Source organism: Heteronotia binoei, chromosome 10 (genome assembly GCF_032191835.1).
Source record: "Heteronotia binoei isolate CCM8104 ecotype False Entrance Well chromosome 10, APGP_CSIRO_Hbin_v1, whole genome shotgun sequence".
NCBI classification, from domain to species: domain Eukaryota; kingdom Metazoa; phylum Chordata; class Lepidosauria; order Squamata; family Gekkonidae; genus Heteronotia; species Heteronotia binoei.
Genome location: NC_083232.1, coordinates 58,718,852 through 58,742,872, shown reverse-complemented (window position 1 = coordinate 58,742,872; position 24,021 = coordinate 58,718,852). Strand labels below are relative to the sequence as shown.

The following is a 24,021-nucleotide window of genomic DNA, read 5'->3' as shown; positions in this document are numbered from 1 at the left end:
ATTGTGTGCCAAGATATTAAGTGAGCTGCATGGCTCAGAACAAAGTCCCAGATCTTCTGATGTTAAGAGTTCCATCAAAAGCATATGAATGCCTACTTGAATACAATTAAAGGCTCAGATCCTGATCTTGGTGGAACCATATCAAAAATCACCAAAGTTGGCTGTAAATATTTGTGTTGTCAACAATACTTGGGGAACATGGGGTGAATGCACATTTAACAGGGCATGTAGAACTTATTTCTGCCTATTTCACTTGCTGTAGGATGAACATAAAGGGAAATTTAGACTTAAATACATATACAATTTCTTGTATTTAGTTAATTTCTGTATTTAACTTGTTTCTGGAAGCAATTTAAAGTGTTTTTTTTCTTTTAAACTAAGTTGCAGAGAACCAAGTTATTGGAAGAATAATGTCTCCTATATGAAGAAGCATTCTGTAAGCTCTGGAAATTTATTGCGTGAGAACCTAATTTCCTCTGTTTATCTTTTGCCCGGGGGTCTAAACTGTGTCAGCATTAAATAATTTGCTAAGATTCTTGCTGTCTCTCACAGGGTGAATACCCTCCTAGGTATGATATACATTTTCTGCACTTGACCTTTTTAGGTCAAATACTTTTGTCTCACTCTGAGAACAGGCACTGAAGATGATAGAAAAATGTTAGGATTTAATGTGTAAGAAAATGCTATATGTTTACAATTAATGTATTAGAATAGGCATCTAAAATTTCTTTGTTAGCTGATTCATATTTTGTCCATCCCTGCCAAACTAGTCCTTTGGGCAATCTTGCTATGTGTGCTTTTTAATCCACCGAGAACAGGCACTGAAAAATGCTGGGTAAATGCCTCCCCCAAAAAGTACAAAATCCCACTACATCAGACATTCATTTACCGATCAGGAGGAGGGGACTGGTGTGGGGGAGGGGCACCTGTCACTTTGGAATGCGGTTGATGAGGAAAGCCCTGTCCTTACTCTTCTGAGGATCTTGCTTGCTGCGGGAAAGCAGCACGCCAACTTGGCAGCTTGTGTGAAAATGGAGAGAAGTGCCAGGAGCAAAAGGGCTCTCCACCTGGAACAAGCCTAGTGCGAAATAAGTCCTAGTTCCATTTTCAGTGCTATGCCCAAGACACATCCAGGAGTAGTCAATAAATGTCATTAAAAGTATACTGGGTGTAATCCATTTTTTCAGAAGGTGGACTCTATGGCATAACACCCTGTTGACGTCCCTCCCCTATCCAAGCCTCATCCTCCTCAGTCTCCATCCCCAAAATCTCCAGGTATTTCTTAACCTGGAGCTGGCAACCTTAATTTTCAACCAGCATTGTAACATTTCAATAATTTAAGGTAACCATTGCTCCATAAATGTCTCTCTAACGTTAATATAAGTTTCACAGAAATGCTTGTAAAAATTCAAAAGCATTACATTCCAAATTTTACCCTTTCAGAACAAAAGATGGCACTTTACTTTTTTCCCTAATGTCTTGCAATTAAAGTTCCTATTAGAATTACCAAAACATTACAAGCTGCATATTTTTGTTGACTCTTTTAATGCTGCAATACTAGGGACACTTTCCTGGGTGTCAGCCCCATGGGATAATATGGGACTTACTTGTGAACAGACCACTTAGGATTGCTCACTAAAATACTTTCTGTATTCAGTGGTGCTGCTAGGCAGGGCTGTAACAAAATAGAAAGCTGAGGGATGCAGATTAAGTATATAATGACTAAAATAAATGTATTGTCATCTTTATATATACCTTTCTTCCAAAATAACTGCTATGAAACTATAGGGGGTGCAATTTTATATTCTTGCCTCAGGTGCAAAATCAGCTAGTAAAATTATGTAGTTGAGAATTACTATAGAATAACAATCTCATGGTACTCCCTCGTCAATGGGACCAGTGGGGCAGTGCAGCATCTCAGTGATAGGGAATCCTATTAGGAAAAGATAGTGTCAAATCAAGGGACTCCTGAATTGATTCTGAGCTTAGGGAAGCTGGAAGACACCAATTATACCTAATATATGAATATAGCCAAGGGAATGAAGAGCAGCTACTAAGCTCTTTTAATAGCAGCTATTCATTTGTCTTGTGACCACACTGAATTTTGTTGGACATGTTTCTGCATTCTCTTTGGAGTGTGCAGCATCTCCCCCACAGTGAATCACAGGTTACATGGCTTTCTTGAAACAGATGGGAAAATTCAAGCTGATTCTGTCTTCAGTGAAACACTGCAGCATGTTCACAGGAACACACATGTATTCTAAATCTGGAGTTCTGAAAAATAAGGGCAATTCTAACTATCCAGTGTTTCAATTTAAGAGTTACTTAATTTTTGAGAACACAAAGGGGGAAAGCACCAAAAATACTTGGACTCAACCCTTCAAATAAACAAGGCCCTTTGAAGGGTTTGGCTATATTCTGGTTTGCATTTCAGATCTGCTATGATTTTTCTTTAGGGGAAACCATATTTTTCTCCGAGTCACAGATTCTACATATTGACTGTTGTCATAATTTGTAAAGTGGGTTTACGTAATAAGTTTGCATGCCTATTTCACAATTTAGTTTTGAGACAGAAAAAGAGAGAGAATGTGTATATATAAGAAAATAATAATAATAAATTTTTATTTATATCCCGCCCTCCCCGCTGAGGCAGGCTTAGGGCGGCTCACAGGACATGGTACATACCATGATTACAATAAAATACAGTTAAAATACAATTAAATTACAGATTCATAAACTAAGTTAAATTAATAAATTAAAACCAGTATAAATTGAAGGTGCTACAGTTCAATACATATATATAAAGATGGCTAGATGTCATTACCAGGATTCCACCTTAAAAGCAAGTTGGAAGAGGGAGGTTTTACAAGCCCTGCAGAACTGATTGAGGTCCCGCAGGGCTCGCACCTCCTCTGGCAGCTGATTCCACCATTGGGGAGCCATTATCGAGAAGGCCTGCTCCCTTGTTGTTTTTAGCTTGGCCTCCCTTGGTCCAGGGATTTTTAGAAGATTTTGAGAACTAGATCTCAGTGCTCTCTGGGGAACATATGGGAAATAACCCCAGACCTTTGATTTTAACACAATGGGTGTATGTGGGACTATTTAATGTATTTTGATGGCATTGCTATAATTATTATGAGATATAGAAAAGTTACCACAACCAGTGATCTCAAATATATCCAATGGCAGGTCTTTGAAGTCTACTAAAAATGTTCCTTTTCTTTCCCATTTCTCATTCCCCCTGCTAATGGCTGATTGTGGTGGCTGGTTGGGATAATGCTAGAAATAGTCTGTAATAGGGATGGGCATGAACTGGGAAAATGAAAGTTCGTGAAGGTTCATGGTTCGTGGAATCTCACAAACCTTTATGAACCTTTCCATTTAACGAAACATTTTGAGTTTTGTAGTTAATATGCAGTGCAGCTTGCAAAAGTTGCTTTAAATGGCTTTTGCAAGCTGTGCCACATATGAACCACAAATGACTTCTGAGTTCACTTGCTGAGTCATGCTGTCATGGCAGCGCAACTTGAGAAGGCATTTAAAGAAACCACAGTCTTTTAAAATGCCTTCTCCAAGCCCCACCACCAGTGCCGGCATGACTGCTGACATGAATTACACAAACTTCCCGAAGCCACCTGGGAGATTTGTGGCAATGGGATGGCATGAACAGAAGTTCACAAACCACAAACCAGGCTCAGATCATGATGAATTTTGGGTTGTGCCAATCCATAGTCTGCAAGTTTAGAAAGAGAAGTTGCCCTAATCTTTTGTGGTTTCAGATATGAACTAGTCTATTAAGGAAAAAGGTAAAGTACACTTCCAGAGCCCAATTACAGCTTAGTCAGCAGGTTCTTGTACCTAATTCCCAAAGTGTATGTTACTTCAGTAAGGAAGAAGAGCCAGATGATGAGATAGTCTTCTTGGTCACATACTCCTAAATGTTTGTGAAAGGTTCACCACAAAAATAATATGTCTATGCCCATAAATTAATGAAGGGAGAAGCTGGAATGTATATATGAATATATGGTGCTGGTTTATACCATTTAGTTCTGCATTATAAACTCTAACACAGGACTAGTGTCTTGGGCGCAGGAAGGTGGGGTTGCCAGCCCTCTCTTGCAATCCCCAGGAGAATTTAGAGGGTTGAGACTGGAGGAAATAATATTATGCAATGGTGTGACATCATCTCTGGTTGAATATCTGGATGTGCATCACTGAATTGTTTTGAAATTCTATGAGTTTCCCCAATCTCTATAATAAAAAACTACAGAAATCAGGGAAATTCTTAGCGTGTCATGCAGCATGGTAATGTCACTTCCAAGTACTCAACTGGAAATGACATCACAGTGTCACCCAGTGCCCTTAATTGTCTGGGACCCATGTACCTTCAGGATCGCCTCTCCTGGTATACTCCTGGAAGAACATTATGGACAGCAAACCAAAATCTACTGGCAGTTCCTGGCCTGAGGGGTATCTGGCTGTTCTTGATCAGAGCTATGGCATTCTTTGCCCTGGCTCCAACTTGATGGAACCCTCTGCTAAATAACATCTGGGCCCTGTGGGATTTGAAGCATTCCACAGGGCTTCTAAGGCAGAGATTTTCCACCAGGCATCTGGTTGAGGGCCCAGCATCTGTATCCTCTGGCACTCCCATTTCCCACCCTCTCCACACACACACCCCCAGCAGTAGACTCTCCTGGATTTTTTATTGTCATCTTTTAGTAGTTATGATTTTATGGTTTTAAATTGTATTATATTTATATTATATTAATTTTTATGTTGTACACTGCCCTGAGCCCCACTCTGGCAGGGAGGGCAATCGAAAATCAAATATATAAATAAATATAAATAAGCATGATGCTACTTCTGCTGCCATTTTTACTTCTAGCAGGGGGGCTGAACATGCAGGCAGTTGCCAGCCATGTGGGCAACCAGGGAACTAAAGAGATGCCAGAAATTGGTCCCAGAGTTTCTGCATACAAAGCAGGTGCTGTACCACTGAACCAAACAGTTGTCCACTTTTCTGACCCTTTGTCTGTTTGCAAGCAATCTATTTCCTGGCATGCATTCAATTTTCCCATTCATTTAGTTTATTGATGCTCAGAGGCCTATTGGTCATAGGCAAATAGAAAAAAGATTTAAAATACATAATTATAAATGCGCTATTAACCTTATAAAGGTAAAGGTAATCTCCTGTTCAAGCACCAGTCGTTTCCGACTCTGGGGTGACATAGCATCATGACATTTTCACGCAGACGTTTTATGGGATGGTTTGCCTTTGCCTTCCCCAGTCATCTACACTTTCCCCCCAGCAAGTTGGGTACTCATTTTACCGACCTCGGGAGTTGGAATCCACCTGTCTAGTATTGGGCAATGCAGTGTGTATTACAATCAATAAAAATTCCAAACGGTATCTAATTTTCCAGAGTTACAATCAAAAAGCTGTTCAGAAAATGGAATCCCTGCAAGCCTACTTGATAATTTCCCTAATGGCAACACATTTAATCTAACTTTAGAAAATAGGATTTGATATTTGCGGACTGCAAAATGAATGGCTTTACTGGACTTTTCAGGGGTGTTGTTGTCACAATGTTGTGTCTGCTTCAGCAAGGGAGGGGGAAGGGAGAAACTGCAATTCTCTAATGGAATTGCATGTTTCTCCCCTCAATCCAATCAAAGAACAGAACAGTTTATTTTCAAACTGTTCTGTTCTGTCCATGGGCAGAGAGAGGATATTTAACCATCTCTTGCTCCTGACTTACCATTGTTGCTGCTGCTGTGTCATAGAGAGACTGTAAGTGAGCTTGTGCCCTTTGGCTGCACTCTGCTCTGCTCTCTGTGACCTGGCTGGTGGTGTTCCTGGACTACTGAACTGGACCTGCATCTGACTGGTGAGATCACTCCTTTTCTGTGTTATTGTGGGAAATTTCATAAGCAGGTTTTGCTTTTAAACATTTAGAGAACCTTGTGTTTTCCTGCTGCGTTGGGTGGGTAGGTATCTCTCTGGTTAGTTTTTGGTTAGAGGTAGGATTGCCAAGTCCAATTCAAGAAATATCTAGGGACTTTGGGGGTGGAGCCAGGAGACTTTGGGGGTACAGCCAGGAGACATTGGGGGAGGAGCCAGGAGCAAGGGTGTGACAAGCATAATTGAACTCCAAGGGACATTTAAAGGGATAGCACAGTTTTTTAAATGCCTTCCTTCCATAGGAAATAATGAAGGATAGGAGCACCTTCTTTTGGGGCTCATAGATTTGGACCCCCTGGTCCAATCGTTTTGAAACTTGGGGGGTATTTTGGGGAGAGGCACGAGATGCTATACTGAAAATATGGTGCCTCTACCTCAAAAAAACCAAAGAGCCCCTGATACTCACAGATCAATTCCCCATTATTCCCTATGGGAATCATTCTCCATAAGGAATAATTGCCCAGTAGACATTTCCCTCCCCGCCCCCCGCCACTTTCTAAAGCGGTGGGGAAGGCCTCCAAACCTGGGGATTGGGAACCCTCTCTCTCTCTCTCTCACACACACACACACACTTACTGGGTCTGGTTCCTCCACAACAACATCTGAAAAGAACAGGGGCTATGCTACTCACTCTCTCTCACACACACACACAAACACACTTAGTTGCTCTGAAATGAAAGCAAAACAAATGGAGGGACTGTGTTGCTGATCCTTTCCATGAAGTACTTCCCAGGGGCGTAGCTAGGGCTTCGGGGGCCTGGGGCGCAAGATTTATGTGGGCCCCCCTATGTGTGTGGCGGAGGGGAGGGGGAGGGGAGGGGCTTCCCTGCCTTAAGATGCCGAACGGCGCGCGGCCCTCCCCACATCCCTCCGCCCCCGCAGCCTGCCTCACGCACGCCCGAAGTTCCTCTTTCTGGCGCAGCGCCGCGGCCGGGGCCAGGAGCAGCTGAGTCATCGGCGCCTGGGAGTTGAGGGGGCCGGAGAGCTCCGGGGCGCTGCTGCCGAGCGTGGGGATGCGGCCACTGGGCGCGCAACGCCGCCGCCGCCTCCTCCTCCTCCTGCTGCCCGCCGCCGCCTTCTGCTTCCTGCTGCTGCCCGCGGCACGTGGAGCAGCGGAGAAGCCTCGAGCAGGCGAGGGTCGGATGCCGCTTCCCCCGCCCCGAGCTGGGACTGTGGCCGGAAGGTCTGCGCGACGCTCCGGAGCCCTGCCGGGGAGGGGAGGGACCCCCCTTGGCAATGCGGGGGCCCCCCAGATCCCCCAGACCTGGGGCGATCCGCCCCCCCTCCCTACGCCACTGGTACTTCCTGCTCAACTTTAAAGGCACACACACACACACAATTTGAAATGGACCTGTTTGCAGGTTTCCAAACCTGCCCAAGATCTAGTGCTGCATGGTGGCTGTGGGGATGGGGCTTCCCCCAACAGCCAGCTGGCTGGGGGCAGGGGGAAGCCTGTAAAACCGGGGGATCCCCCACTGGGACCTGGGGATTGGAAAGCCTAGTTAGGGGTGGGGTTGCTGGGGGGGGGGTGGCTCTGGCCTGGCCTGGCTTAGATTGTTTAATTTAATCTTTTTATAATTTTATAATATGTTCTGGGTGTTTAAAATCCTTTTGGAATTGCCTTTTAAATTTCTGACAGGCTTGGGTTGAACTGTTTGTGTGGGCCTGATTTCTTCCTGTTTTCCCTAGGCCAGGCTGTGTGACTGCTGGTGGATTGGTGCTTTATTGTTTTTCCTGAATCTGATTCTGTTGGGGATTGGGGGTTGACCTCTGGTACCTGGTCTCTCTGGTTTTGGCCTTCATCTGTCTGGGACCTGTGCCTCTGCCCACAGACCATAGTTGTGAGTGACCTGGACTGATTCTGGTGTGTGGGAGGGGGGATGGGGTTTTTGCTTCTGGTTCCTTTACTGGTTTGTTTCTCTGGTTTGGCCTGGCTGGGGCTTGCTTCTGCATCTGGGTAAGAAATCCTGGATTGACGTGGTTGAGATGGTTGGTCGACTCTCCTTGTGTTGTTTGGGACTTGCTTATGGCAGGGCTGGAGAGCTGGCATCTGGGTTTGCTGCAGCTAGATCTGTAGATCTTGATCAGATTGTGTTTCAGGTGGCAGAGAAGATGGCATCTGGGTTTATTGGTACCATGCCAACAGGCCCATTGAGTATATGGATGTAGTGCTTTTGGTCCTATAGAGATTAATTGGTTTGGCTTTGTGTAGCAGTGGCAGCAGAGAACCCCCTGGTCCAGTCTTTTTGGGCCTTGGGGGTTGTGTGTAGGAGAGTCCCCTACAGCTGCCCTGCAGTTTTGGGGGCTCTCCCCCAAACCTGCTGCTCCCCAGAGTCACTTTTCCCACAATAATTATAGTGGGGGAAGTGGCTAATTGTTTTTCCCCCAGCATTGGGAGCAAATGCGTCTTTTGGGGAGCCCACAGATAGGGCTCCCTTGGTCCAATCTTTTTGGGCCTTAGGGTTGTGTGTGGGAGAGTCCCCTGAGGCTGCCTTGCAGTTTTGGGGGCTCTCCCTCAACCTCCCTGTTCTCCAGCTGCCTTGATTATACCCTATGTTGCCATTGACTTCAATGGCCCATAGGGTATAATGGTGGGACTAGGACTCCCTGGTCCAATCTTTTTGAGCCTTGGGGGTTCCTTGGAGGAGAGTCCCCTGAAGCTTCCCTGCAGTTTTGGGAGCTTTCCCCCAAACCCCTCTTCTCCAGGTGGCTTCCATTATAACCTATGTTGCCATTGACTTCAATGGCCCATAGAATATAATGAAGCCGAATATCTGAAAATAGCCAAATATCTCCTATATATTTGGCTATACTGGATACTACTATTCAAAAATATCCAGAATACAAAAAAAAAAAAAAATCACTGAATATTTCTGATTTTTTTTGTGTGTGTGTGCACAGCCCTACCTGGGTTTATATAAAACTTTCCATCATAATGAAAAAGTTCTGTTAAGAAACGAAATTGAGTGGATTTTAAGGTTGTGTACTTTCACACCTCATGTGTTAAACTCTGATCAGGGGTTTCTGACTTTGCTCAGCTAATTGCTGCAGGTATAAAACATGCTGGGTCATTCCCCACTGTAAACGAATTTAATTGCTGTGAACAGTTCTAGCACTAGGTGAATGTTCTGGCCAGTATTTACGTCATATATTATATTTTCATTGTTTTGTTCCATGTTTATCTCATATTGTATATTGACCAGTATCTATTTTTGGAAATTAATGTTGATCCTGTCTTTTGTATCGATGGGTCTTTCCATTATCTGTATTAAATACAAAACTGTGTTTTTATAGACTCCTCCTGATGACGCCTACATGGCAAAACATATAATAAATCAGACATCTATCATCAGGCATTTTTTCCCTTTTTATTCTGTTAAAATCCCTCCATTTCCCAAAGATGGGGTTACTCTGGGTCATCCAGGCCAGAGATATAACTTTACCTAGTCAGAATATGTGACCTAGTTAGAAATTTGACAGTCTGGGCCTTATTCCATCAAATCTTTAATCAACAGTGTAGTAACATTCTGCTGAACCTTCAAATGTGAATGCAGGAATTGTCTCAATTTATATGATTTTCCTCATTGCTATAATTCACAACATTTGAAGCAAGAAGATTCTTTGTTCCCTGTCCCTTTCCTTTTGTTTTTTTCCCGCAAAAACTTCTTGTCTGTGATTTTATCCTTGCCAGGTCTTTTGTGTGAGTGTGTTTCTGCTGAATTCTGCATTGCTTGAGTCTTCTGCTGCAGTGTTAAAAGACTCTTAATTAAGCCATACTTAGCCTGTAGTTAATACAAGCATTTCTTTCCAACAGCCCTTCCTTGCTTGGAACAGAAGAAACGAAGTAATAACAATCGGGTTTGCTCTCTCTTTCTCCCTCCCCCTCCACCACCCCCTCCATTACTTCCTCCACCATATTTCAAACAGGGATGGAATTCTGTAAGTATTGCTTCAAATAATTTCTGTGTCCTGTAGTGTCAGAATTTTTAACACCTAAGAAACCACTTTTCTATATAGAAAGTAATATACACTGATGAGAGAAGTTATAATTTATTAGGGTTGCAATGTATAGTCAATTAATTGACTGAAAATCAATTTTAAAACTGTTGATTGATTGACAAATGTGCCCTGGGTAATCAGGCCATCTTTTCTCACAGGCAGGAGGCAATGCCTCTTCTAACATTATGCATGTGATCAAAAACACAAAGCATGACTTTCTTAGCCAAATTTTGTAATACATTTCTTGTTTATATTGAATAGTGTTGTGATCACATTACCTTAATTCTATGAGTCATCCAATGTAATTTTAAACTGAGTTATTTCCATCTAATCCCACTGATTTCCATGGCTGCTTCCATACCAGGTTGATTTTCCATGATAGTCTGGTAGCTGGTGTGATTCAGTGTGAAATCTCCCCTACAACAGAGATTTCAGACAACTGAGGGTAATCCATTTTCTCTCAGTTTTTTAGCTGTTGTTTCTGTTTCACACACCTTGATGTGCATTGAGCCACACACACTGTTTACTCACATGACCCTCAGGATTCTCCCACTATGTTTAATTTTTTTAGGAGAATGGGTAACACAACACTGCATAGAAATAACATGATACCTCCGCATATCTGCAGAGCCTCCAATGACCCCTCTATCTAAAAAGCATGTCTTCTGTCCTGCTGATTGCTTCAAGGTACTGCCCCTTGCAGTCATCAACAATGAAAAGAGTAATTGACCAAAATATACCAAAGTCCTGCAATTGCACCTTGTTCTTGGAATACAAGGTCAAAGACAAGAACAGACTGTTAACGATCTGTGTACAAATAGAGGATGACATCATGACATGAAAAACCACAGCAGTCAAGTAGCTGAAATTTGGGGGATCCTTAGTGTGGAAGCAGCCCATGGTAGGTCAAATACTAACATGTAGCTAGGGATGGACATGAACTGAACCAGAAAGCAAAATTCATGATGAATTTTGCCTTGTTCATAGTTCCCAAACAGAAGTTCATGATGGGTCTGCCATCATGAACTTCCACAAACATTCAAGCTGTTTTATGGTTCATGCATGGGGCAGAAATATGGGGTTTAAAGGGATTCCCTTTATTTATTTATACCATTTACACCTCTGATTTTTGTTCCTCCCCAAAGTCTCAAAAACAGTTGAGCAGCTGGGTGGGGAGGCACTCCTAGCCATGCAACTCTTTTCACAGTTTTTTCTGAAGTCCCTTTAAATTGCAGGAGACAGCTCAAAAGAACTGCACAGCAGAGAGGCTCTCCCTGCTGTGCAGTCGCTTCATGCTCTCTTCTTTTAAAGGGGCTGCAGAAGAGACACCTGATGTGGAGGAAGGTGTTCCCCACCCATCAGCTGTTATAAGATGAAATACAGTTTTTGAGATTATCACCAAAATGCTTTCAGAAAGTTTAAGTAGTCTCATGCAACCCACATCTATGAGATTCAAGGGTGTCTTGGGCATCTTTAAATAGGCCAAAGTAAGTGAAACCTACATGACCATACCAGAGTATTTCAGTTTGTCACTTCCAATGGAATGAGGAGAGTGCTTCTCTCAGGTCAGAGGAAATCTTCCCATAGAAATATTTGTATCAGAACTGTGACTCTTTAGATCAACTTGTTCAGAGAATTTTCTGGGCAACTGTCAACCTATTATAAGATAAAATAGATAGGATAAAGGATGATATGTATGTCTTTCCATTTCTGATTTTGTTTACATATGCACATATATTGTGTTCCATCATGATTCTTTTATATTTACTCATTTCAAGAATGATTTGATTGATGCTAAATAATCTTAGAAGATAAACATAAGTGATCTTTGGCTGGAATACAAAGTTTTCACTTGATACCTGGAATAAATAAATTCCTGATTCCTATTTAGTCAGAGGGCTGTAACCTATAGAGAATGAATATCTAAGAGAAGAGTCCTCTCAATATAGCCCTGTGATTTACTGCTTTTTTGTAAAAATATTTTTTTAAAAAAAATACTTCCCTTATGGCAAGGGGTTTACCCGTTACAACTGTACATATTAAATCTGTTTTAAGGCAGGGTTTCCCAAACTTTTCTTTCCCGTGGCCCGGTAATTTTTACACTTCTCCTTCATGGCCCACTAAAATTCGGGGGTGGAGCCAGGAGACTTTGGGGATGGACCAGGAGACAGGAATTATGTCATTTCCTGTGGTGTCAGTTCCAGGTCAAGGGCCAAGTGATGTCACTTCCGGCGCACACTGAACCAAAACTCCACCTTTTCCTGTGATGTCACTTCCAGGGCACTCCCCCAAACCTGCCTCTTCTTCTGAAGTAACTTCGATTTCAGAAAAATCTCTCTGAAACTCATGCTGAGCCAAAATGGGGGTGGAAAGTGGGTGGTCTGCAATTTGTTCATACATTCCCAGGCTCCTCTCTTTCTACCCCCACACCTGCATGCACCTGTCTGTTTGTGTGTTCTTCTCCAGCTTGCAAGCACTCCTAATGCCCATGTTCAATTGCCTGCACTACCTACACACCCCTTCCTCAACATCCAGTGTATGCAGTTGGGAGTGCTGTTGCCATTGCCATCAGGAATGCCAGCACTCTGTACCACCCACACTGGGCCCTTGCAGCTGCTCTACCTCAAAATATGCTGACACATTTAGTAGGCCCTTCTTTCAGCTGCTACTGCTGGAACCCTGCCTCAAGCTACAACCAAATTTGCTTGGTTTCAAGAAAATCTTTTGGCAGCTATTTTTCATACTTTTCCTTGGCTGAAACACTGGGAAATTGCTGTGAAAAGTAGCAGAGAACTGTACTGCAATTATATGAAGTTCATACAAGCTTTTCTGCAGTTATCCCAAAAAGGATATTTTTGAGGGGCTTGCAGCTCTTTACTGGCTGTGTTTCCTGTGCCTTTAAAAGCAACCTGTTGTGCAGATATTTAGCCAGTGAACTTCTTTCATCCTTTTTAATATCTACAGGAGGAAATTAGTTTTGATGTCAGACAGCTGTTAAAAACAGGACCAGTAAAATGGTGGCAAGTTCATAGTACCATCACTTCCAGTGCTGTTGAGATATACAGCAGTAATCTCCAATAATCTCTTTCTGCCCCATACCTTTCACTCTCACTCACTCACACAGAAATCTCAAGGAAAGGCCAGCTGGCTACAATTGGGAGTGCCAACTTTTCATTGGCAGAACTGTTATGTCTGCAACAACAGTATGATGAACAGAAAAGTTTCTTCCAGTAAAAATGGAAGGAAGGAAGGAAGGAAGGAAGGAAGGAAGGAAGGAAGGAAGGAAGGAAGGAAGGAAGGAAGGAAGGGAGGGAGGGAGGGAATGGAAGGGAAGGGAAGGGAAGGACAGGGCAGGACAGGACAGGACAGGACAGGACATAAGAGAAGCCATGTTGGATCAGGCCAGTGGACCATCCAGTCCAACATTCTCTTACACAATGCCCAAAAAGCACCAGAACATCCACAAACATATAAATAAAAGTTTATTATTAAACACTGGGAGGGGGGGAGAAGGAAGGAGAGGCAGCCCAGCTCCTCTCTGTACAACACAAAAATGGGGAAAGGAAGGAAGCTGAACAGAGCTAAGGCTCTGCAGCTTGTGTCAGTCTTCAAGGCTAGCTTTTCTCTGCACAACACAGAGACAGGGGAAGGAAGGAAGCCAAACAGAGCTCAGGTTTTGCAGCCTGTGTCAGTCTTCAAGGCTAGCTTTTCTCTGCACAACAGAGAGATGGGGGGAGGAAGGGAGCAGAGCAGAGGTCATGCTTTGCTGGGGGTGGGGCTAGTTTTGGCTTTTCTTCTTACCCGGTAGTGAGGCTTCCATGGCCCGGTAGCGGGTTGCGACCCTGCAAATGGGAAACACTGTTTTAAGGTGTAATGTAGTGCAGTGGTTAAGAGTGTTGGACTAGTATCTGGGAGACCTGCATGTGAATACCCCCTTCTGTTATGAAAGCTCGCTCGGTGCCCTAACCTACCTCACAGGGTTGTAATGATAAATTGGAGGAGAAGAGAAAGATGTAAGCTGCTTTCAGTCCCTATTGTGGAGAAAGGAGCACAAATGAATTGAATAAAATTCTGTTAGGTCTTTGTAGACCTAGAAATGATACCGTTTTAATTATGTTTTATATTTTCAGTCTGTTGTTGTTTTTAAATCAGGTAACAGCCCTATAATGTGTTTCAGAGTAGGGGAGAAGACACTCTGTGGCCCTTGGGTTTTTGGTTCCGCCCCCCCCCCTTTTCTTTTGACTGTCATTTTCCCAGCAGCATTTTCCTAAGGGCACTGTCTTTGGGGGCCTGTAGCTCATACCCTGTAAATCTAATTCTCACCAAACTTGAAGGATGGGTAGAGGAGAGTCAGCTGGAGCTCCCCTGAAAACTTGGTGTCTCTAGCTAGCACAAGCTCCATTCTATGCACTTCTGAACCTCCTGAACCTGCACTTGTCAAAATGACTGCCTTTGTCAGAAAAATGGGTTGCAAATATAAAGACATTAAAATTGCTGCTGTGATGGTGGATAAAAGGAAATAGGTAGGTTACCATCACTATTTGTTGGCTTAAATGGAAATGTTTTCACTAGTGTTGCCTCAGTTATTTTGCGGGTATAATATTATGTCAGTAATGGAGATGAGTCTCACCTGAAAAGATCTCAGCTAAGTCCTCTCCTCATTGTTTCTGGTCAATTTTGTGTGAGGGTGCTATAGTGGCTAAGTGTGTCAGAGTAGTATCTTGGAGACCCAGGGCTGAACCTCCATCCATGCCATAGAAGCTCTCTGGGTGATCATGGGCCAGTCATACTTCCTTAGCCTACCCTACCTCACAAGGTTGTAGTAAGGATAAAATGGATGAAAGGAGAATAAAATAAACCATTTTGGTTCCCCATTGGGGACAAAGGCGAGATATGAAACAAACAAACAAACAAACAAACTTGACTGCCTGAGGTAGATGCACTATCACCTGGTGATGGTATCCTGCTGGTGCTGGAGTTGCTACACTGAGGATTTTTTTTTTTCTCTAATGGCAGAGTACTAGTTTAGGGTACTTAGTAAGGAATCTTATGCTTGCTCCATGAGTTCAAACTGCAGTGTCAGTGTACTAATAAGTTGTAGCTGTCAGGTGTCCCCTGACCACTGGCGAAGGATGAAGGAGAAGGGTTGCCAGTTCCAGGTTAGGAAACTTGGAGATTTGGGAATGGAGCAGGGGGAGGATAACAATCTCAGTGTGGTATAATGTCACAGAGGCCTCTCTCCAAAGCATCTATTTTCTGCAGGGAATTGATCTCTGTAGTCTGGAACTCCAGAGAATCCCCACATGGAGGCTGGCATCCCTATGTAGCATTGAGGATCAGAGTGCAATTCAGAGACATCCATGCAGTTAAATCATATCTGGATGATCTATTATGTGCCGCTGTTTTAGCACTCCTTTCTTATCTTTTACTGTCACCCCTCTACAGTCCACATTCTATTGCAACATGTTTCTCCAATGAATGGAATATCAAGCTAACACAGGTTTTTTAGCAAATTGTTCTGAGATCCTGTCTCGCTTCTTATAGATTTTTGTAGAAATGCATCATATGGTGTCACATTACCAGAGTTCTTCTAATTTCTTTATGAGCCATTAGTTCTAATGCCTGTCTAGCCTTACTTCAGTCTGTAGTTTACTGGCAAGCAATCTGTTGACTATTGCAAATGAAGGAACATGGGAAAGGAAAGGTCCCCTGTGCAAGCACCAGTCGTTTTCAACTCTGGGGTGACATTGCTTTCACAACGTTTTCACTGCAGACTTTTTATGGGGTGGTTTGCCATTGCCTTCCCCAGTCTTTTACATTTCCCCCCCAGCAAGCTGGGTATTCATTTTACCGACCTTGGAAGGATGGAAGGCTGAGTCAACCTTGGGCCAACTTGAATCCAGCTTCCGCCGGAATTGAACTCAGGTCGTGAGCAGAGTTCAGACCACAGTACTGTCTTCCTTTTATACTGCTCCATGCTCACCCTACAAGTCATATCCCATTGTGTCAAAATTTAGACTATACACCATGTCCAGTAAATGAAGTAATGTCCTACAATTGATTTTCATAAAAATCTTCATCAACAGACTGAGAATTTAGACACAATATGCCAAGAGTACGTAATGTCAGACATTTTTCATGTTGATCAGTTACCTCATCAGATATATTTCCCCACTTCATTTAATTAGTAAAAGATTGGTCATGATGTTTCCCCTTTTTCTCAATTAATGTTGAAGATCCAAGTGGTCCTAAATAATGCTTCCAATTTCCTGTGGAAAGGGCTTGGGGACAATCTTCTATGATATTGTGTATCAACCAAAGGGACACAATTCTGGGTTGGATCCTACCACCATACTCAATTAAGAGCTTTCGTCTAATGCAAGAGAAGAGCTTCTTGTGTGGTGCTGCTTCTTGCATCAGAAGAAGACACCAGAGGTATCGTCGATTATTATATCTGCATTTGCATTTGTGATGGGAACAACTTAGGTATCACTTTCTTTAAAATATATTATATAACTGTGGCTCTATAGATGAAATAATTTAGACTTTGTGTTTATCTGCAGTCTGCTTTTACTTTGTAAGAACTTAGCTTTTTGTGGTGAATACATATCCAAAATAATATTCATTGTGAGCATGTGACAGTATGAGAATTTCACTATAACCTGTGTTTCACTGTTACATACTTGCAAGGATATGAACCAAGAAACTATAGAAGCATTTGCTATTTGCAAGCTGTGCTATGAGAAGAATAGGTTCAGATCTTATGTTGCCTAAGGAGACTGAAAGACTACTCCACTAGATAGTGAAGAGTAAAGATTAATAAATATCCACATAGTTTTTGCAAGGAAGTGAATATAAATTGTCTAACAGTATGCAGTGCACCTAATAAAAAGTTTACTCTTCTGCTAAGATATTCAGCAATCTCTAATTTTTAATCTTTTAGATATTGCCTCCTCTGGACATGAAAAACTTTTGTCAAATGCTTCAGATAACACAGTCTCCATGTGTAGAATCTGTATGCCCTCCAGGACCTCCTGGCCCCCAGGTTAGTACTAGATGAAATTATATAGGCTACTGTGGACAGAAGGTCTGTGTTTTTTATGGATAGGGAGAAAGCAGGAGAGACATGTGGGAAGGACGGAAGGAAGTTTCTCTCTCTCATGAGAGTACTTATACGATGATAATTTTGATCATGTATTTGACTGACCTCATCAAGACCAGTGTCAGGTAAACATTCCTGGATATATCTTTAATTTAATTAAAATGCTAAATGATGCATCTTGGATTCTATCACATATGTGAGATTTAGACAATGTGCATATACTACAGAATTCAGGATGACACAATCAAAGCTTCTTGTCTTGAGTGATGTTTCATTGAAACCACCATTGTCTTCCTAAGAGTATGCTTTACGTATATATAGTTCTATGGCGGTGATAATTGCTAATAAAACAAAACATATGAAGTTTAAAAAATACTTAGACCAGCATTTTCTAACAGCACTGGGTTGGACTATGGAAGTCATGGGGCCCATAGAAAATTTGCAATGCTTTGTTGTAGTCATTTATTTTCTTTTTGATTAAACAAAAGGAATTATGTTAATTGTGATAAAATTTGGTAGGGTGCGGGGGTGATAAATTCTGTTTATCTGCTGCAGCTAAAATAACAAAGAGTCTTGTTACATTTTAAGGACTAATGAATTCTTTGTGAGATAAGCTTTCCCCAGCCAGAAAGCTTTATATGACAATAAATTTGTTACTGTTTAAAATGCTGCAAGAGAGACTCTTTGTTATATTAATCATAATGGCCATCAAAGCCCAGCACAACAACAAATACTCATAAAGTGGCCAGATTTTCTCCCAGGATGATTTAAACTAATTAGTTGGATGATTATAGGAGAGTTACATGAAATAAAGCCAGAATGTACTTGAAATTTTTAATTATAAATTGTTGGGAAGTGTTTCAGTAAAGGTTCATTTTTTCATTACTTTGAGCAAAGACATCCTTTTAATTTAATGACCATGGAAATGAAAAGAAAGAAAAAAACCAAATAATAGTGTAATGTTATGTTTTTCTCATTTGTGTGATCATGGTATGACTACAATGAATCATTCCATGATGTAATATCTGAATAAAGGATCATCCACTCCATTTGCCTTATCACCTCCATAAGAAATGTAGCTTCACCTTCTAACCATAGTATTTTTCAGTTTTACAGCCATGTGTACAGGGAGCCCACCAATAGGAATGTACACTACCCATGAACAGTGAACAGTGCAGTGTGTGAATTTTCCATGCACATATGGCACACATGAAAAACCCACAGATTTCCCTACTCATACAAAGTGGCAACTGTGCATATTGGGAGCATCACATTTCTGTTGGTGGGCTCCCAGCACAAATGGTAAAAGGCCTAAATTACTATAGGTATGTCAGATTGAAATCCCATTACCATATCTTTGCAGATGGGGTAGAATTCTTATGGTCTCCAAGGATGTCGTGGATGACAAGGGAAGGAAGGACAAAGAGATCTGGAAGGGGGAGGAAATGACACTGAACATATACATCTTGTAACCATTTATGAGAAGCTGCTGAGAAGCTACATAGCTGTAAACTGCTTATTGGCTCTGCCTTTTGATGGGATAAAATCTAAACCTTAGACAGACAAACTTAAACTAACTTTTCACTATTGAACAGAATTTTCAAATTACAACCTTACTGCCCCCATATATGTAGTGCCCTAATAAAAGACCATGTTCCCAGTGTAGTTCATGACACTCTAATATGTTTAAAATATTTTGTTTATAAAGGATACTGTCATAATGTATTTTTATTTGTTTTAGAACTTGCTGGGCCAGTTGCAGATAGGGATGGGCACGAACCAGAAAAATGTGGTTCGTGGCTGAACCATGAACCAAACCTGGAGGCTGGTGGCCCTAGCTTTGCTTGTTTTCATTATCACTCAAGGTTTTCACCTCCTACTGGAGCTCTTCATTTCAATTATATTGGTCCTGAAGAGCTTGCAACTGAAAATGAAATCAGACCAGGACAATAGACAATCCAGATCTAAGAAACTGAAAAGGTTTTGAAAGAACAATGAAATCTGAGAAACAGATGGCTCAGTTTAGTAATTAAATGAGCTGGGGTAAGTGGAATAATAGGTGTAATTCGTGAAACATAGTTTGTTTCTTTTTTAGGGTCCTCAAGGTATTCCTGGTGTGAAGGGACCAAAAGGGGACAAAGTAAGTGGCAGGACTGATAACACTGGTTTTGCAAACACCTTGAATTCAGTGGCAGAAAAGTGATGTATAAATGTATCCAATAAATAAATGTGTACTCTGGTTGTTGTTTGGGGGGGGGGTGCGCTGTCAATTCATAGCTGACAACGCATCCCTGTGTGGTTTTCAAGGCAAGAGACATTCAGAAGTGATTTGCCATTGCCTGTCTGTGCACTGTGATCCTGGACCTGCTTCGTGGACTCTCATCCAAGTACTAACCAGGGCTGACCCTGCTTAGCTTCTGAGATCTGATGAGATTGGGCTATCCACGTTAGAGCAGTCTGGTTAATAGGAAGGAAAAAACCTGATCATTTCAGAGACAGAGATTATTTGTGAGCTATAAAGACTGCCAAGGTAGGTCAGCATCAGCAGCCCCTACAAGCTGAACTGTACCAAAGAATAGTATACTTCTATCTGGGATGGTCATCCTCTTCCACCAAATGTGCAGCTTTGGGAGGAATGCACATAGAGTAGTGAGACAGGTAGAGGACACCCACCGAGCCAGCTGGATCAGCCAAATCAACTCTGGTTATCATTGTGGTGACAGATATCGCAGCCAGATCACCCTCACATCCAGCCCAGTGATATGGTTCAAATTGCACCTCTGTGCAGAAGACATAATCAGTGAAGAATTTATTCTGTCAGCACTGATCCAATGAACACCCTAAATTACAAGTGATTTTGTGTGTCTGATATATTTTTTCCTCAAACAGGGAGAAATTGGCAGGCCGGGAAGAAAGGTAAGAGACAAACTGTGAAAAACCTATGAGAGAATGTGGTACAAATAACTCTTTTCTAGAATAACTCCCAAAAGTAGACAAAAATTACTTTGCTACCTAGTTTACGAATGTTTTCATTAGTCCATATCTTTTATTTGTGTAGCATTCCACTGCAGTTAATGTGAACCTCACACTACGACATAATTACGAATAATTTGATATGATACTTGGATCACTGGAGGGCAACTCCATCAACACTAAGGACTCTGCCATTACAAAATTCTACCAGTAGGGCACTTTTGAGTAGGAAAGATTGTGTAAGTCACATATAAACATTATCAGAACAAAGTTTGAGTCCAGTGGCACCTTTAAGACCAACAAAATTTAATTCCGGGTATAAGTTTTCAGGTACATGCAGAGTTGCACAGTTCTTCAGATATCTGAAGAAGTGTGCATACATAGGAAAGCTTATACCCAGAATTAAATTTTGTTGATCACAAAGGTGCCACTGGTCTCAAACTTTGTTTTATTGCTTCAGACCAACACAGCTACCCACATGAATAGATGTTATGAATGAATACAATAGTGGCTGTCAGTGCAATCCTAGGCTGTTACACCTCTTAAAGTCTGATGAAGGCAACAGGCTTAAAAGAATGTAACTCTGTTTGGGATTGCACTGTTATTGTTGTGGTCTGTCCAAACCTGTGGAAATTGAGGCCACTGAAGTATGTCTTCTGGTGGTGTACAGGAGGGTTTACTAGATATACCCCAAAGCACACCTAAACATATAGCACACCTTTTGCTTAGTCAATGGGCTGATCAAGTCCAGTATCATCTAATCAGACAGCTGGCTTTTCTCCTGGGTCTTGAGCAGCATTCATTCCCATCCCATCCCATCCCAACTGGCACTTTGCCTGAGGTACCAGAAAAGGAACCTGGAATTCTCTATGCAAAATGTGTGCTCTATTACTGCTATGGCCCCTTCTCCCAGACGGGGTAGAGAACATACCCTATGGGTTTGTCTATGGTAAATTCACTTTGGAAATAATTATGGAACTTTAAACAAAACAAAAAAGAAATCTTGTATCATCAAGTGCATGTTCCAAATACTCTGCAGGATATATTTTTACAACACCTCTTCCAACAATTCATAAATATATTCTGCCATTCTACAAAAGCATCCGTTATAAAGAAACAATCACTTATTTTTGTAACTTAGAGATCCTTAAATTCAAGGAAAGGCTGTGGCTTAATTATAGAGCATCTATTTGCAGGCAAAAGGTCTCAGGTTCAATCCTTGGCATCTACAGCTATGATCATCTGGTAATGAGTGATGTGGGGGGAAAATCTGGTAATGAGTGATGTGGAGGGGAGAGCTGCTGCCAGTCTGAGTAGGCAATACTGACCTTGATAGATCACCTCTCACTGAGTGCCTGAAATGTGCCCCCAAATGCTGCTTTTCTGAGGCAGGGGATACCAAGGAACAACATTAAGGTGGAATTGGAGGTCTGAAGTGAGAGAACGGATATCAGTAACTATCCTCCATCCTTCTCTTTGTAGAATCCATTTGGGATCCAAAATGTTAACTTGCCTAAAGCTAGTAAATATATGGCTGAACTGGACAGTTCACATACTACCCTGTTACAACAGGATAAAGAATTATTATTATTTTTTAATATTTTGGATTTGCCAAAATACGTTCATTAAAAACTGGCACTTTGCATAATATATATTTCCAAACCATTGTCTCCCTTATGCCATGGCAACTATTTAATCTCACTAATAGAATACTTCCATTTATCTAATTACTCCAATACAGAAGCCAAAGAAATACTCTGCAGGATATAACCAGGGATTCTCATTGTGAAAAGAATTATATGACCACTTTTCCTTCAAAACCCTGAAGTGGTTCAAAATACCACACAAGAATGCAGCACTATATATGAACTCCTTGCAAGGAACGTGCCCCCATATGCCACTGCCCATAAGATACAATGACCTGGAAGAACTTCCAAGGTTATGTCTGGTAGGTTGATATAGCTTGAAAAATCTTCGTTACACTCAAAACTTTTTGGCCCCCAGACATGAAATTCAGTATCGTTATATCTGATTTTCTTTCTTTCTTTCTTTCTTTCTTTCTTTCTTTCTTTCTTTCTTTCTTTCTTTCTTTCTTTCTTTCTTTCTTTCTTTCTTTCTTTCTTTCTTCCCTTTCCCTTTCCTTTGAAGGGCAGACCAGGACCTCCAGGTGTCCCTGGAATGCCAGGACTTATTGGATGGCCTGGTCCAGCAGGACCTCGGGTAAGTTTTTCCTCAATTCGGGTAGAAATTGTCTTGATTTGCTTTACATTAAATCAATCCGATCAAAACCAGCCTTCTTTTGGTAAAATTAACTGGCAATTTTTTTAAGGATCTATCCTGTTTCATTTAGATTTCCATAGTCTTGTACAATGCAGATGGAATAAACAGGTAAATAATAAAAGAAAGAAACAGAGGTTGCCTATGATTAGATGCATGCACAGGATCACTAGATCTAGATCCTGGCAATAGTTTTATTTCTTTGACAGCCTTGAAGCATCATTTTTTTTAAATGTAGAAAGTATTATTTCATATCTGCTCCAGAGTATTCAGTGGAAGGTGGCTGGAGAATGAACCACGGTGCCATCAGAGTGGGATACATTGGGCATACATGGCTTTATCCTGCCACCTTCTATATCCTCCTTTCTTACTGCCCCTGCCAATGTAGCTCTTAGAAAAAAGGTGCTCTTCATCATCACCTTTATAATAAGATTAAAACAAAGGAGGATAAGAAAGAGATATCTAGCACAAATCCATTCTTTTAGGACCACTGAGTGCAATGGTCTTAGAAGGGTACAGTTCTGTTTAGGATAACATGCACCGGTAATGTCTTCGTTTGGAAGTGAAAATGATTCTGTGTTTCTGGGTGGCAATAGCTTTTGGCTGTCAGCTCTCACTCTTCATTAATCTGTCAGGTACCAATTGATTACTCAGTTGACTTTAAAAGGCATCCCCAGACAGCATATTTATCAGCACATCTTTCTTTTTCAGTGTATTTCTTTCACTTGGCTGCCTTAGCCTGTGACAGTCATGGAAAACAATCAGGGTTGCGAGTTTCAGGTTGGGAAATACCTTCAGATTTTGGGATTGGTGCATGAGGAGGGCAGGCTTTGGAGAGGCAAGGGATTTCAATAGGATATAAAGCCATAGTGTTCAACTTCCAGAGCAGCCATTTTCTTCCATTGAAGTGATCTCTATGGCCCCCAAATCCCAGGAGGGCTCCAGCCACCACCTGCAGGTTGACAACTCTAAAACAACACAGCCTTTGTGATGATAGGTTTAAAGAAGTAAAGACATTTAGGCTACATAGTCCATGGTGGTGCCATGTTCAAAACCAGCTCAGGATGAATAATCTGCTCTGATTGCCTCCCCTCCCCCATTGCTTCCATAGTGGCTAGGCCCTGAAAGCTGCATCCTCCTTTCCCTTCTAAATATTATTCCAAACCCAGACATACTTGATCCCACCAGTTCCCATGCACATTCCTTTTTATTTCTCTCTTTTGCTATCAATCTCTTTCTTTTCCCATTGTGTACCTTACCTCAGAGTTTGCTTATTCCTGGTAACTTTCTCCCCTTGGTTTTAAGTCGGCATGAGGATCCCTCCCATCAGCTTGCCAGCTAGGCCTGAAAGGAAACTTTTCAGCAGGGAGCTCCAGTGATCTCCTCCCTGCAAGGACACTGCTGCTGTGCTTTTATAGAGGTGCTAGCATTTCCATTTGTAAAATATTAATCAGTGCAGCAGACAACATGTCTAATGAGAGAGCTTTCTGACTCTTTAAGATGTAAATGGCTGCCAGGAGGTATCTTTTAGTGGCTCAGTGTCTCTGTCTGAGCTGCCGAAAGATTGGAGACGGGCAAATGTTGTCCCCATCTTCAAGAAGGGGAAAAAAGAGGATCCGGGTAACTACCAACCCATCAGCTTGATTCTATACCTGGAAAAGTTTTAGAACAAATCATTAGTCGGTCCTGGAACATTTAGAAAGAA

The 24,021-nt window shown here is 41.8% G+C and overlaps 1 protein-coding gene across 1 annotated transcript in view; it reads left to right on the top strand.

Annotated features, from left to right (window-relative positions):
* COLQ (collagen like tail subunit of asymmetric acetylcholinesterase) overlaps positions 1-24,021 on the top strand; it is an 87,350-nt gene that overhangs the window by 24,713 nt on the left and 38,616 nt on the right. Inside the window, 5 exon segments of the mRNA XM_060247708.1 lie at positions 9,780-9,904; positions 16,908-17,009; positions 19,162-19,206; positions 19,956-19,982; positions 22,188-22,259. Coding sequence (XP_060103691.1) covers positions 9,780-9,904; positions 16,908-17,009; positions 19,162-19,206; positions 19,956-19,982; positions 22,188-22,259 — 371 coding nt within the window.